Source organism: Rhyacophila brunnea, unplaced genomic scaffold (assembly GCF_057557595.1).
Source record: "Rhyacophila brunnea isolate RB1 unplaced genomic scaffold, BYU_Rbru_1.0 scaffold_8, whole genome shotgun sequence".
In the NCBI taxonomy this organism is placed as follows: domain Eukaryota; kingdom Metazoa; phylum Arthropoda; class Insecta; order Trichoptera; family Rhyacophilidae; genus Rhyacophila; species Rhyacophila brunnea.
This window is the reverse complement of record NW_028233350.1, coordinates 34,616,713-34,633,726: the sequence shown is the minus strand read 5'-3', so window position 1 is coordinate 34,633,726 and position 17,014 is coordinate 34,616,713. Positions and strand designations below refer to the sequence as shown.

General features: G+C 33.4%; 1 protein-coding gene across 1 annotated transcript in view; it reads left to right on the top strand.

The window, feature by feature from the left end:
* Positions 1 to 17,014, top strand: part of Rab3-GEF (Rab3 GDP-GTP exchange factor) — a 68,848-nt gene that overhangs the window by 25,631 nt on the left and 26,203 nt on the right. Inside the window, exons 8-22 of the mRNA XM_085958743.1 lie at positions 3,144 to 3,396; positions 3,691 to 3,817; positions 5,069 to 5,101; positions 6,910 to 7,013; positions 7,420 to 7,672; positions 7,990 to 8,148; positions 8,986 to 9,196; positions 10,182 to 10,390; positions 11,011 to 11,205; positions 12,547 to 12,768; positions 12,861 to 13,055; positions 13,358 to 13,558; positions 14,432 to 14,612; positions 14,759 to 15,006; positions 16,250 to 16,408. Coding sequence (XP_085814869.1) covers positions 3,144 to 3,396; positions 3,691 to 3,817; positions 5,069 to 5,101; positions 6,910 to 7,013; positions 7,420 to 7,672; positions 7,990 to 8,148; positions 8,986 to 9,196; positions 10,182 to 10,390; positions 11,011 to 11,205; positions 12,547 to 12,768; positions 12,861 to 13,055; positions 13,358 to 13,558; positions 14,432 to 14,612; positions 14,759 to 15,006; positions 16,250 to 16,408 — 2,750 coding nt within the window. The remainder of the gene's footprint in view (positions 1 to 3,143; positions 3,397 to 3,690; positions 3,818 to 5,068; positions 5,102 to 6,909; positions 7,014 to 7,419; positions 7,673 to 7,989; positions 8,149 to 8,985; positions 9,197 to 10,181; positions 10,391 to 11,010; positions 11,206 to 12,546; positions 12,769 to 12,860; positions 13,056 to 13,357; positions 13,559 to 14,431; positions 14,613 to 14,758; positions 15,007 to 16,249; positions 16,409 to 17,014) is intronic.

Sequence of the window (17,014 nt, the reverse complement as noted above, 5' to 3'; positions counted from 1 at the left end):
TTAGGAGCAAGTCCATAATCAAAAACGATTGTATATTATAACATCAAAGGTTAAGATCACATGGTCGGTCAATACACTCGTCGATGCGAAATAATAATAACGAACAAATATCAGGGGCCTATTCTCTACGAGATAATCCTGTGGGGTATTAATAATATAAATAAATCTTGCTTCGATGTCGGTGCCGTACTGCCGTGAGTCGATCTGTGTAGGTGTTTGTGACACATTCGTGCCAACGTAAAAGTCCAATATTTCTCAGTCGCGCAACATAACGGCTGCTTGTTTTCAACTGCGTGGGTATTGGATCGTTAGGAACGTATTTATAATTTAGAGGGTATAAATATCGTTACAACATTCAAAACCCTGCTTTAAAATGTAATTTATTAGGGTATAGCCTATTTGAATTCTATTTATTAATTTCTTCTGGTGCACCTACCTAATTAATTATTTTTCAAGTTGGTTGAAAACCTACTCCTACTACCTGTAATCAGGGAACACAAAATTAATGGTAACTGGCTTACCCTACTGGGTAACGTGGGTGTGGTATAACAGGCTAAATATCTCGAGTGTGGAAAAATATGGGATAAACTTAAACACGTGTTAATAATTTTGCTATTTTCAATAGTTAATAATATGCATTTTAGTTTGTCACGTTAATCTAACATGCTTTCAATCATTGGGAACAGATGACGCGGTTTTTTTTAATTGGGTTTTATGGCGGTCAAGCCATAAACTACCCTGCTTCAGAAATTTGTTCCATGGTGATGGCTTTTACACTTATCTTTATTAATCTGTTCTGTGATTGTAGTTGTATCATTTTAAGATATAGAAGGTATCATAGGAGATTCTATTAATTAGTTTTGATGATTCAAGATTCAATCTAATTAATATCATTAAATTATCGTATATGCAGTAAAGTAGAATTACAGCTAGCAAATTTTTTAACCAATGGCGCCAGTCGTCCCAGTACCTACTCGCTTATCTGTGTGCACAGTCGGTAGTGCCAAATCGTCCTAGACCTTGTAGAGCAGGTACATGCAACGTGTCGATTCCGATTAACTAGTTAATCGTAGGATTGTTTTTGATCAATCGTACCATGTGCCCGGCCCATTGAGTCATAAAAATGCAAAAAAGGGTATACATTCAATTGTAGTAGTTAAGGCAAGCATTAATTATTATGGCCATATTCCATTGGCAGACGCACAGACCCAACCCGATCCAACGATCGACGCCAACCGTCGTCGCTAGCTATTTGCAATTACACGCAACGATTCAATCTCGTTGGTCCTTGATTTGATTGGTTAAAATAATACTAGTGTTGCTATTATTAAAAATATAGGTTGAGTGAAAACTAGATATTTCTTAGATTGGTGGCTACACTGAACGCATTCCCGCGCAATTTTACGTCAACAAAACTGAGCTGTCAGCTGTCAAACCTAGCGAGCATCAGATCTGTTAAAATTTATGCGGCCGTTTGACATTTATAGAAAGTTTGTATACTTATTGTTAATTTATATCATGAATAACTGGGCGAGCTTGAATCTCCAAACCAATTGAGTAATTTGAATATCGAAATCGAATAATCCAAAGACTAATTTATTGTAGCGAGTATGGCTATATTTCAACTGGCTCAGGCGGTCAGGACTCGCCGTAAACGAAAACACTGGGTCAAAAGTTGGCTAACTGAAGAACAGCGTGATCGCCATTGAATATGGCGGGTTTTTTTACGTTCCACACTATATCTTTGGCGTGTATTTATTCGACGAGGACTGTGTCCTCGGTGATACTCCATATATATTTTTTAAGTTTTCGCCATCTTGTAGTTGTTCAGTTGAAATCGACCAGTAGAATGAAATGAACGACCGTTTGCATGACTCAGGCGCATATTCGGCTATTTTCGTACGCTTTCGGCAATCTTTGCTTGATAATGAAAGGATCACACGACGGATAATAGAAAATTTTCCACTTTCGACCCGATCGCTCGGTTAAAAAAATCGGTTAGGTACATGTTCAAACACGCGCGTTAACATAATTTTACTCCCTACTTTAATTATAGTTTGTCAATTTATGGCTACGGCCGTATGTTTTAGCTTAACCACTGGGGAATGACAAAAGAAATGGCGTATTTCAAAAAAACACTACCTTATTCTTAGGTCAATAATTATTATAAAGCAATCATTATTCATAAGATATTTATCACACTTGAATGGTCAAAGACATAGCTTATAATAAGTATCTTTAGAATCATCTTCAAATGTGTTAATCTTGTCGATTTTTTGAATAATATAATGCCTAATTCTTGTCAAATTTGGGATCACAGAGATTATCAATATAATTTTTTATCGTGAATATTTTACAAAAATTATCTCATAATAAATTATACTAATGGTTTTATAAATGCGTTAAAAAATTAATAAACGTAAAAAATCTTAACACCACTGCACAGTTATGTACCGAAATATGACTATATTCTAAAACATTAGAGCGAGAGGTTTAAAAGAATACTATTTTATGTAACAAAAATACTTTATACAGTCATCAAATGTTTAAAATAACTATAAAGGATAATAAGGCTTCAAAATTATATAAATAGATTATCTACAACGTTTAAGGAGTGTCCAGGATCATGGTTTGAAAATACAATAAAAACTCAATTTTGACCTTCGACGAGCATGTCCCCCCTTAAGTCAAATTCATTTTCAAATTAACTATAAGGAAGCCCTTGTGATCTGGTCGTATCCCTTGATTTTTATTGCATCATTAAAAACCTGTCATAGGAGTGATAAGAAGAAAATATGTAAATCGCTCAGCTTCCAAGTGAGGCAGAGTTTACCCTTTCTGTCGCGTAGTAGGCTCATTGTACCATAAGAGAATAGCTTGATGCTGGGAGCAATGAGTGTTCAAAAGAAGACCAATATTGAGATCATAGCCTATGGAATTTGGATATGCATGCTAGAGATAGTCTAAAACTATGAAGATTTGAAGTACAAACATTAAAGTCTCGATTTTCCCTTATAGTACAATAAAAATGGAGAGTCGACATATATTTCAGATTTTATGTTTATTATTAGCAATATTATTAATTATTATTCGTATTTTGGTAACCTTTGAATAAATATTTGATCCATAATTAATTTTCACAGGAGTCGAAACATGCCTAAAAGTGATGACACTGATCTTATTGGAAAATAAACTGGTTCTTCAATCCCGCGATTACAACGCACTCTCCATGTCAGTGATGGCGTTTGTAACGATGATTTATCCACTGGAGTACATGTTTCCTGTGATTCCGCTTCTCCCCACCTGCATGAGTTGTGCTGAACAGCTTCTACTGGCACCGACTCCATTCGTCATTGGAATCCCAGCAAGCTTTCTCATGTACAAGAAGAATTTCAGGTAAGAATTAAATTCTGACCATATTCTTCATGGTTTAATTTGGCAATATTTACATAATAATGTGGAATTGACCAATGAATGTAAAAATATTGTAAATAATGCTGAAAAGCCTGATTTTGTAATGCATATTGGCATGCAGCTAATTTAATCATTTGTTTTACTAATTCTTTTTCAGTTTTACTCATCTTTTGGGCTCCATCTTTTTAGAGAACAACTTGTATAGTGTGCATAGTGCACACGTCATATTGTAAGTAAGATTAATATTAAATTTCTAAAATCTATTTGTGTTTCCAGATTACCTGATGATATTTGGCTAATCGATTTAGACTCCAATAAGCTAACTCCACCTACGGGTAACGATCAAGATTTACCCGCTCTGCCAGAACCCGAAGGAACTATTCTAAAAAATCATCTAAAACAAGTATGTAATCTTTACCTTTACTTTTATACATTCAATTATTATTATGTACATACAATGTCAATTAAATTTAACCAACTATATACACAGAGATTTACATACAACTAACCACATAGGATTAATTTATTAATTACTTGTCAGCAAATATTTTCACAACATTGCTTATTCAAAAATTAAATAAATCGATCTAAAATCAAACCAAAAAACCTACACAAGCAGTGAAATAATAGTAAGTACCTAAAACTATGATTATTAGAAACAAATTATTCTATCTCTTAGTTTATCGAGGGATTATTAAATTTGTTTGTCAGCTGGTGCTAAAAAATTAAATTTAAAAGTTAGAAAATTATATAATAACATTGGAAAACGATAATATGATTAGATATTAGCATAATATGCTCATTATAAGTTGCCATCAAGTGAGAATAGGTACTATTGTGACACTTAAACATGTATCATGATAAATATTGGCGTTTAGGATTACTCCAATATATGCGTTATTGTTGATCATCATTAAATTTATATTCACAAAGACATTTGGCAGTTCCCTTGTGGATTTTGGATAATTATTGTGATTTGATTTTAGTTCCAACTTCAGGCCATAGACAACTATTTTATTTGGTATGTCTATAGTAAAGGTATGATTAGACTATTTGTCAAATAGAATCCGTTTCATATAAGTTGTCATCCTGGGCCACTTATCATAGACTTTCATGACCAAAAATGATGTATTATTTTTAATATTTTATTTAAATATTCTTTTTAACACTATAACTGGCCATGAAGCCCAATGACAGTAGTGTAATTTATAATGAAGTGAAACAATCACAAACACCCAGGCTTTGAGACAATCACATAAATATATTGTGATCTCACTGGGATTGAACCCAGAGCCCCAGAAGAAAAGCCATCGCCTTATGCACTGAACTACAGTGGATGCCTGATACGCTGGAATAGTTTTTCGGCTATGTGTAATAATAGTACTATTCTTGTTCTTGTTCAGTTCTCCTTTTTTATGAAGTCCAAATAAGAATTGGAGTCTCATTTGTCCTTTCACCATAATAAATTGAATATTGATAGTCCACCATAGAAAGGATAGATAAGTACAACACCGTTTCAACACCTTGGCAATAACTATCTCTAACCAAACACAATGATATTATGAACTCGATAACGGCACAATCTTTTTCATGCTTCAATGCGACACGGCAACTTTGATTTTAACTTTATACTTTTCTCTCTTTTCAAATTTAGGCAATGCAACTGATGGACCAGGTTGGATCTACTGTAATTATACAATCTCTATTTTCTTAATTGATTTTAAATCTCACATTTAAATAATATTAATTATATCTTACGCTGTATTCCTATATCTCAAATTTTAACAATCAATCAAAAATTAATCTGTAAATTAATATCATCTTTGTTGTGTTGAAGGAATGGGGAAATGAGTTTAAAATAATAACTATTTGTGATAGAAGACAATTGGGTTTTAGATAACTTTTTATGTGAATATCTACCTATATTGGAGTGTGAAATTTATTAATTAAGCAGTAAATTAAAAAAAGCAATTAAGCGGTTTCGACTCATTCCTTTTCTTCTCTACCACTTAAAATTTAATATGACAATATTTAACTCATTTTTCAATTTTTCAGGCTTATATTCCTTTTTCTTTCGCAAATAATAATATATTGTGAGATTTATTTCAATTATCTTTTTCTTCCTTAATTGCATGATTTTCTTCATCCATCTTTAGTCTCTTTCTCTTTTTTAAAAGTATCTCTTCTCCTTATTGAAATTGTATTTTTACACATTGTAAATAATAATATCATCTTACCTATTCTTATAATATTACCTAAAGGTAACAGTAGACTGTGACTTAAAATTTTTGGCATACACATCATAGTGTATAGTGTGAATGAGTGGGAGGCATGCACCGGTAAGATGTAGGTACATGGCGGGGCGGGGGATTTGTAGTTCCCTAGATGACCGTTTATGATGTGTCAGCCAAAATAAAAGTCATACTGTACTAAATTATGATAAAGAAACAATTTCAATTATTTTCAGCCTGGATATGATGGATGCAGCAAAATTGAGAATTCTGTAGTTATTATTATTTAGTTTTTAAAAAAAGGATGAAAACTAATACATAATAAAATAAATTATCTACCAATGATTAAACAATCACCCTTTTCAATTTACTTAATTTATTTTATCGATAGAATAACAAGTTGGCTTAGTAAAATATTAATTAAATAATTCGCTCAAAGTCATTAACATATTGTTAAATACAGATGTAAAAGTAAACAATATTTCAATAACTCCGACTTAATGTATTAAATCACAGCTGAATTTTTTAAAATCATTCTCCTTGAATTCATTTTTAACCAATGTATATTTTTTCAATAAAAACATTATAATTTAACCACAAGATTTATCGTTTACATGAACCAATTATGTCAATTTGGTGTGGCTTTGTTTCAACGTTTTTACCTCAACTCATGTCATTTCGACAGTGGAACCAACTACAATATAACTCCGTTGTATTACTCTACATAGATTGTAGTGATCTCTACTCTGATATATTATAATTGAATATTAATAATATGATACCACCATGTATTTAGTTGGGATTTGATCCACAAGATGGCATTAAGAAATCTTTTCATTCATGTAGGTATTTAAAAAATGTAAATTTGTATACAGTGAAAAATTCAACCTCGCTGATGAATTTAAATCTGAACTATGTACAAAGTACCTGGTATTCATTCATATATTTTTAAGTAGGACACACTACAAGATCATTCTAGTAGGTACCTTTTTTAAGTCATAATAATGTCATTAGTTAATTAGTTTTATTGCTTTTAAAATTTATTATGTAGTTTTCATCGATATTGCACATTTAATACTTTGCACGCTTCTCAGTCAAATTATTATTATGTAGGTACATCAAAGCAAGAGATGTGGATATAAGCCATCAAGAGTATTATATTAAAACTGCTCATTGTAGATAGTATGTAGGAGTATTATAGATTAATATAATATAAAATTTATTGGCAAACAGTAATATGAATGAATTAATTATCATTTTTCAGGCTCTCAGTAGTATGTCAACAGGAACTGTGGGAAGTCATCCAATTAGCGGCACACCTAATTTGCTTCCATCTCGAAGAGATAGTCTTGGAGGGGCAACTTTAACGTAAGGAAACATATTATATTATCATGTTTCTCGATACAATAAAGCCCTATTAATACATACTCGGTTAATTATTAGAAACTCGCCATGAATTGAAATATTTGCCAAAATTAATAAAATCTTTTTATAGCGATATCTACTAGTCACTACTGATATAAATCTGAAAGAAATTGTATCAGAAATGGAAATAGTGTTTCAAATAATAATTTGATTTTTTTTTCAATTTTCGGTCTCGTCAATTTCGAATTAACGAGGTTTTGCTGTACATTATTATTATCATCTTTTGATTTGTATTTATTTTTCTTTATTATTCAAGTTACAAATAAGTCGAAGTACACACACAACACAATTATTGGATTTATTTTGATCACGCCTAATATTGTGGAAATTACAATTTTTCATTTTATAGAGTTCAGAGTGCAAGACATCATGGGTCGGATTCGTCAACTCATTCGTCTCCGTCGCACCGACACCAGCCTTACCAGGAACAGAAGTCACTCTCTGGAACTCCCGGACCACACAGGCAATCAGTTGCTGGAACCCCGGGACCTGGAAGTGGGAGACCTTCTATTTCGGCTCAAGGACAAGGATTCTCTGGATTCAATCCCCTCATTTATGGGAATGATGTTGATTCAGTCGATGTGGCTACACGGATTGCAATGGTATGTCACAAAAAAACTTTATTATAAATGAATACTGTTGATTAGGTGACTATACTATCATGATATATTATACAAGATTGTATTAAGTACATCGTTGTATTGGTGTTATTTTGACGTGTGTAATGTTCAAAACTCAGTATCAAGCATTTAAGGGGTGAATAATTATTATTGATGTAATATAGTTGTAGTTCATTGACCCCTAGCTGAAATATGATACTTCCATAAAATACAATATTAATTTTGTAATAGGGTCATTGGCAGACTGTTATAATTTTGAATCGTGCGTGTTTTATAATTAAATGTTTGATAAATTTTAGGTGCGGTTTTTCAACTCTCAAAATTTGCTGGCGAATTTCACAGAGCACACACGCACATTGAGGTTATATCCGAGGCCCGTAGTGGCATTCCAAATAAATAGTTTTCTACGATCAAGACCGAGGACCACACACTTTTTGAACAAGTTTTCTAGAACCCAGGTAAGACCCAAAGTACCTACAGTTTTACATAAAAAATACTATTAATTAAATTATTTTTGTATTCATTACATGCATGATGGCAACCCTTTAATTTACATATTATTACTTTTCTAATCGATCGATCGCATTATTATTATAAATTAACAGTGGCTCCTGTGAATAAAAACCATAACTACTTTGCACAGTACATTTTGTAAACCGCAGATAACTGCAAATTTTTAAAGAAAATTTCATCCACACAATAAAAAATAAAGAATAATACAGTTTGATGCTGAAAGGCAACACCACGCAATAAAATAAGGGTTAACATTAGTTTTATTGAAAATAGGATATCATTTTACCTCCAAAACATACCTGTTACAAAAATTCCAGAATCCGGGATTTGAACACATATCTTTCATTTACCACCAATAATTCCTAATAACCATGCTATTTGAGGTTATTCCGGCAAGAAACGTCTACAAATTTAGTACTTAATTTAAATCAATGTAGGTACCTAATGACAATATTAATAAAATGATTTATAGATGGCGTCAGGAATTATCCAAATTTTGGATATTGTTATAAAATTTTTGTTTTTTATTGAAGTCTAAATATACACGAGATTTGCGAAAAGCGCAGTTGAGTCATTAGGACCTACCATAGATAATATACGTAAAGAACCTACCGAACCAATTATCCTTCTCGCAAATAATAAAACGTCCTGATAGCTATATTGGTTGAGAGTACTTTCCTTAAAAGTGAATGATGCATGCTAGAAGCCTACTTAGTTAAAATATTTATATATTAGAATAGATTTAGATAGTATAATATATATTATGTAAATGCTTTTTTTAGGCTGTCGAATTCTTAGCTGAATGGTCATTGACGCCCAGCAATGTTGCCTTTTTGAGAGTCCATACGGGAGTATTTGATCCTCATCAGATTGGAGACAAGCCAAAGTGGTTTGCCAACACACTAGATCCCATAAGATTTCCCGTTTGGGATGATGGCAGTTCGTTGAATGGCGCTTTGAGATGTTTGCAGAGACAAGAACATCAGCCAACCGGTTTGTCTATTTTACTTTCTTAATTTTCTTTGATAAAAGAAGATATCTGAGCTTTCCATTAGCGTTCTTGTTAACTGAATGAAGTTAGCTTTTAATGTTCAGCTTAAATATAATATCAGTTTATTTTGGGACTAATTGGCGGGAGTTTAGGTGATTACATTTTGTCTAGTCTCTCAGAGAAACGAGACGTTTTAACGCAATGCAGGAAATTTTAAAATCTGTCAAAATTAATTGATTCGCTTCTTTTAAGCTGTGCAATGTAGTGGATAGTGCCAGGCACGCAGATAAGAAAATTGTATGGGGGGTATCCATTTTGAAAATAAATAATTCATAATAATTTATTTTTTGAATTTGAAGGCGTCGGGAGGAGGCAAGGTTAACAAAATCTAGAAGGTGCCACTGACTTCATTTAAGCCTCCTACTACATATTACAGCTTCTCATTGTTAATCGCGAACCCTCGCATTTTTCCGGGTACATTCTCCATACCCAGGTACTCCACAATTTGAGTCTAGCAATGAATGCTTGGCTTGCAGTCATAACTACAGGTGCTCACGTATAAGTGGTTATCGAATGCATGTAGCCAACGGTCATAACTATTAGGATCCTTGCGTATAATAGTTTGAGTTATATGTAATGCGCATCTATTCTATACACAAGGGTGCTATCGACTGCTATCGGTGGCTATCGAGGGTAGTTTATCGTATTTATGTATTTTCATTTTTCAATAAGTACTATGTTTTAACAGCACCTCTCTTGGCTGTGTTAACAGTGTCAGTTTTGACAGTTTAGATGGCTAACTTATTGTAACAATTATAATCCCTCAATATATAAATATGATAAACTACCCTCGATAGCCACCGATAGCAGCCTTGTGTATAGAATAGGTGCGATGGAGATTATATAGAACTACTATACTAATTAGCTTGTAAAAGAGACATACAAGAGATTTAAGTGTTAAAAATTCATGTTGTATAATTCTTTCAGATGAAAGTGGCTCTGATTCAGAAGGAGCAGAAAGTACGAGCTCGTCGTATTCATCTCTCAGTGACTTTGTATCGGAAATGGTTTCATCAGATCTGTCTCCGAGCTTCTTGGCCGGCAGAGAAGGCCATCACGGCTTGGGAGAGGTTTATGGGGCTGTTGTTCAATCTAATACGCCCATGACTCTCGGCTCATCTTTGGATCCTAAAACGGTAAATAATATCCAATTTTTAATTTGATTTTGGTAATCATACCAAAAAAAAATTATTACTCATGAAGGAAAAATGCATGTACCTGCATAATATTGCAATGACATAAACAAATGTATCTGGTTACTATTTTTTTTGACATGACATAGGTACCATTTCGTTAAAAAAACAAATTTCAATTGTGTGGTTGCTGCCAAAATTACAATTATTACAGTATTACACCTAATAGAGTATTAATTATGTTATCAGAATTATTTATACTTCGATTATTTTTTAAACTAAGATGTCGATAGGTACCTACATTATAAGTAATAAAGAAACTGTATCGTCTGCTTTATGGAAAACTCCTACTGCTCTCAAAAGTTGTAATATTTGTATTTGTTCCTTTATTCCTTATATCTTGTGTTGCTCCTATGCAATGCATGACCTGATTACCTCCATGGAACGTCACTGGGCCCGCCAATCGACCTGTTAGTTTATCATTGGTCATTAAATATACTCAACCTCAAGTTGAAATCGTGCAATCATCTACTATGCAGAATTTCAAAATACCCATATTATGTCGTTAATGAATAATATTATGTCAGCTCTTTTCTAAACAAAATATTCTTATTCATTTCAAGGTCTATCACCCGCCTTCAAGTCTTCTGTATCCAACTGGGCACGGTCCAGCCAAATCACCTCATCCATCTCGATCACCGAGTCCGACTCCTTCCAGTTCTGACAGGAGTGACGTATCTGAGGATAATGCAGTAGTCGATAATACTGGAGTGGAGGAAGCCCCATTCAGCAGAGACAGTCCAACAGTTAAGAAAAATGTAAAACGATATTATGTCTTAAAAAATGTTAACCCAAATATGGCAATAATAGGTTTTCATAGTAACAAGAAACCAATTTTACTGCATATAAAATTTAGAGAGTTACCTCGAGTACGAGGATTACACCTCTTTGGTTGGTGGCTCGACTGCTTTTTCTTCTTCTTTTCTTTCGTTTTTTCTTAACACGGTAATGAGAGTGAGTGCCTAGCAACATAAGTCTTGGCGAAACTCTCCACACTTAAACATGTAGTGTTCTTTAGTTACTACTAATAAAAACTTTTATTGTGTGGAAGAATATTCACAAATAATAAAAACACAGCACTATTTTTAATTATTCATGTTCAATGATGGAATCAAAAGGAACAAGTGAAAAAGTGACTCATTTGTTTCAAAACAAATTAAAATAATAAAAAGTAAAAGCATGACTTTTTAAAACAAACGAAAATGCAGTAAACTGCATTACCGCTCGAGCTATCATTTATTGTTTTTGACAATTGATGTCACTACAAACTTCAGGCTTTTGTTTAATTGCAACTAGTACATAGTTAGCAGCAGGTAGAGGCCTGGCAAGACTGGGAGATTTGAGTTAATTCATTGTGGCAACATTTATAGATTATTTATGACTGGGTTGCTACTGTCATTACTTTTAACTACTCTTCTAAAGACCACCATATTTTTGACATCATACATTCTACATTCTCTCATTTGCATTAACCTCGTTGGAGGACGCGGATGAAACACGGCTGCCGTGTTCCCGTTAAATGGCCATTAGATGCAATTAGCATGTTATTTAAATGTGGTAATTAAAAATTAATGAAAAGGTACGCAGTGATTGTGTTAAGCATTTGAAATTATCTATATTTCTCTGGGTGAAGGTGCCAGTGATTTTGTTTGTGTGTATTTTGTATTATTCTTCAATTCCAGCAAGTCAATGAAAGAAGTAGAAAAGTATGTTTTAAAAATATATTATCTACATTATTTATTATCTATATTTTTATTTAATTTCCTCCATTAACCTTTATATTATTGTGTTAATATTTCGTTCTGTCCTGTGCCATCACATTGCGTTATCTTATTGATTTCATGATAATAACACAGTGCTCATTTTGCCTTTACCCATATACAATAATATAGATAAATAAATATTTTTCCATTATTATTTTGATGTTTGTTTTGTCAATCATTCTAGGAATAGCTTAAATATGAAATGGATGAAATACGCTTAGTGAAATACATCATAAGAACCTGTGTAATGCCAGTCGACATTGTAGAATAGGCAAGGTCAAATAATGAACTAAAATATCTAGACTATATTCACCTTCTCGTGTCATTTTATTATAGGGGAAAGAGAGAAGTGGCAGCTTTGAAAACGAGTCAGATTCAAATTCAACAATTACTCCTAAAACCATTGTGAGTGGACAGGCTTCCCAGTCACAGACTTCTCCACCGAAGCAGGACAGTGCCAGTACGAGCGATTCCGATTGGCCATCGACTCCGAGCAACCGCGGTCACGCTGGCAATAACCAGAGAGGATCGCTGAGAGGAGCTAAACCCATGACACCTGTAAGTCTTCATATACCTAATTGAAGAGTCTCTAATAATCTATTACACCGCATTCATATTGTGATTAAAATTGGCAATATTGTTTTTTGTAGAAACAAGCGAGTGTTGGAAATGTTTTGGCTCGGACGGGTTCTTTTGGTTCAAACCAAGGCGGAGCCGGAGGTGGAATGCCAGGAGTCACGAGGCAGGGCTCTCAAGGGTCTCTCTTAGAGCAGTTCACAACGCAGGCTAAGGACTTGGTCAACAGACAAGGAAGTCAGGAGGGGTTACTCGCTCATATGGACAAGGTACATTATTTTCAGTGATAATAATTGAGGTGCTGAGAATTGAAATGTACTGAAAACCAGTTTTACTCATAAATATGTGGTATGTGGTGATGTGAAAACTGCCTCTGACTCATTTTTTATTATGTTATGTCAGTCTTGTACTCTTTCAATCTCCGGCCCCTCAAATTTTTCCATGTCAATTATTATAATGCTGGTTTTATTCATTTTTAAGTTTTAAAATTCAACATAGGTGTGTTGCATTAGATAGGTATTTTATTAACGATATAATGCTTCTAGTGTTGGGTTTAAAAATTATTTTTTAGTTTACGGTTCAGGCCAAAAAAGCAGCAGGAGAGGCATCTAAGAGTGTTCAAGTCGCATCCAAGAGTGCTCTGGAAGCAAGCAAGACTGCAGCCGGGGTCAGCAAGAACACTTTTGAAGATCTGACTTACGTTGGCAAATCAACACTTGATGATTTAACGAAAAGCGCTAAAGAAGTGGCAACAAAGAAAGGATTACTAAAGGTAATAAATGATCACCAATGATAAAAAAATAGAGACTATCAGTCAGATATGTTGATATTATCAAAACCAATTCCAACCTAACGTAAGCAATAATTATTGAGGACCGATATTCCAAAATATACTAAGTTCAAAATTACAATTTTTTATGTTTTAATGGAACCTGATAGTGTGTTCAGTGATGCATTAAATCAATATAACATTAATTAAATTTGATCTTAAAGTATGTTTTTGCAAAACACACTAAGGTATATTAGGTAAATCAGTATACGCCGGCACTATACGCGGTTCGCAGGTGTAATGGAATTATTTACTGCAATGCCGGTTTTAATGGTAGAAAACAATACCACTACAACTGCAAACAATACCACTACATGATTTACCTGTAACAAGTAAGTTTCAAAATGCACTTAGGACCTGAAGAAAAGACATGTCAACGCTAGAATCAATTCTGTTTTAGTTTTAAAATAAATATTTGGATAGTCATAAGATGAAAGCGATCTTGGATTTATACTATAAATATGGAAAAGTTCTATCAATGCAAAAAACTAACGTAATAATTAGTGCTTGTTATTTTTTTCAATATAATAATGGAGAAATAAGAGTAAAAAGTTAATAATTTTAAAATACTTCTATTTTTATGTATAAATTTTCATTTCCTAACAGTAGGTAAGTAGGTACGTCAGGTAAGTAGGCGTGTCAAATTATAAAAACATGATTACCTATCTCAAAATCACAATATTAGAATTAAGTACATTTTGTAATGTTAATCTTCAATTTGATGATAATAATAATTAAATTAATGATTGTTGTCAATATTATAATATCTTGAAGATCTCCTCTATTTCAAATAGTTTAATTTGTGTTAATTTGTAGACGGATTCATGGAGCAGTGGAAGTCCTCCAGGAAGCCGGAGAGACTCTTCACAAACAACTGTGCAGACCACTAATATCATCACGGCAACTCACAGAGACTTCTTTTCAAATATCAGCTCAGATTTAAATGGAATTGCTGCATCTACTTCAAGTATCTTCAGTGATCTATTTGGATCGAAAGGTAATTTACTGCATCACCAGTCGTCTACACAAACTACATCAACGTTTTTCTTAAACATTGTTGATTTGCCACGTTTGCTTCCGTGTATTGCTAGAAACCAAAAACTGTGTAATCTAACAAACAGTTTAATAATAAATTGTTTACAGGTAAAAATGCAAAGCAAGTCCAATCAGGCCAACAGGTGCGGCAAGCTCCTCCGCAAGCCCAGCCGGCAGCAGCCAAGATCCGGCCAGCAGGGCAGTCTCAGTCGGGACCCTTCCCTCAGGGCTCTAAAGGACTGGTGCAGCGCTCGCCTCTCATCCGACACACCAACGCTTCTCAGCACGATGATCCGCATCGGTCGCAGCACGATAGGACTAATACTAACACTGAAAATCAGATGTTCTTGAATGATGTAAGGAATATAGTGTTTTTTTTTTTTTTTTTTTTTTTTTAACTTTTTTGAGTTAGGGACACACTTTAAAACTAATTGGAATTTCGCGACATAGGTACCAAAATTGTTTTGCTTGAAATAATAACGCATTTGAGTAATCCTCGCGGCACACCAGTGTGTCATAGCACCGGTTGGGAAACACTGTACTAAACTAGTTTTCATTAAATTTGAGGGCTGGATATTATGTATACCTGCCACTGTTTTGTTTTGGTCGGTTCTGAGTTAGCCACTGGAAGTGTATCGAAAAAGTTATTAACCTTTCCTATGCCTCATGATATTACCATGGCAGTATCTGACAGGCTGCAGATTTTTAACGACACACATTGAATATAGAGCGAAGCTCTTACTAATATTGCTATAATACCTTTAATTTGCGGTTTGGTATTTCATAACTCACGAAATTTGTATGTGCGGCCTGTCAATCACAGCCTCACAGAGCGAGAAAACTCGCTGAAGTCATAAAACCGGTTAAATGCAGTATTTTTATTTTTATAAAGAAGTGCTTCTAAGGGGAAGGGGCTTCATTCGATTTTGGGTATTCTTATTCTAACCCTAACCTTAAAATTGTCTTTATTACATAATAATATGACGTGGTTAGATGCAAACTGGCCACTGGTATAAAAAGTCAGTTGAAAATATGCCACTGTTCAATTCAACCAATCACAGAATACCTTGCGGCTAAAAATATTTTTCTCTATAGTGACCAGTGGATATTCAAATCTACTCTATAAAAATATGTTAAAATAGACACGAATGTGATGACAACTATTTAATTCGATTACTTTTGTCATTGCTGTATAAATAGTGTTAATTCTATTCATAGTTTAATGTACTTAAATGTAGGTATTTCAATTGTGTTTTTAATTACAATTCCGTAAACTCTGCAATTATCACATCGGTAGAGTATACGTTTTATAACTTTACACTTTTTTGCACACTTTACTATACTGATACGCCTCTTTGCCTGATTACCTTGCATAAAATTAGATCAAATGATATGTAATAAATAAATAGACAGATAATGACGTAATATGTTAAAAAATATTTTTTGAATATTACGTCATTTTCATCTTAGAGCCGGAATGCAAAGTTATGAAGCATATACTCTACCTTACTTAATTAAAAGATTCATATTTTCGTATTTTATGACGAAAACACAATAATATTCTAAGAAATAAATCATTATTTCTCAATCTTTCAACAGGTTATAAGTCAAGTGTTGGAAGGAGAAGGTGTTGGGTGGCTGAAACTCAATAGGCTGAAGAAATTAATGGAGGACGAATCATATAGAAATCTGGTGTTGAGTAAATTGAATAAGACACTGAACAATAAAATATCACCTGATGACCATATTGAAGATGTGGTGAGTATTTCTTTATATGAATGAAAATAGATATTATGGATTTGTGGACCAGACTGGATATTGAACTCAGGATTTTCTTCTGTTAGTCATTACAACTGTTCACTCCTATGTGGAGAATAGCTTCAAGTTTAAAATATTAATATACTTTTTTATGAGGATTAGTTAGTAACCATTCACCTAACTCTTTGAGTCCTTGCACTGGATCAAATACATTGATGAAAAAGCAACATGCATTTTTGTTGATTAGCCGTGGGTTTGAACCCATGATCCACGACTTCAAATTTATACAGAGATGGTTGTTCTAGGCAAACATGGGTAAATCTATGGGAATAATGGGTAGGTATGACAAAATAAACAATGTTGTATTGGCTCTCCATAGTCCAGCGGTATAACTAAAAGATTGTGCACTTTTGTATAAAAGTATCAACTTTAGCATGATGAATAGGCATCATAAGGGTCATTTTCAGCTGCCTCAAAACCTAGGAGCCTAAAATTCCGAAATGGCGGATAATAGTTCAATATTCTATAATTACCATCTAACTGATAGATTTTTAGTTTAGACATCAAGTATTTTATGGTGCTGAATACCAATTTAAAGTAAAATTT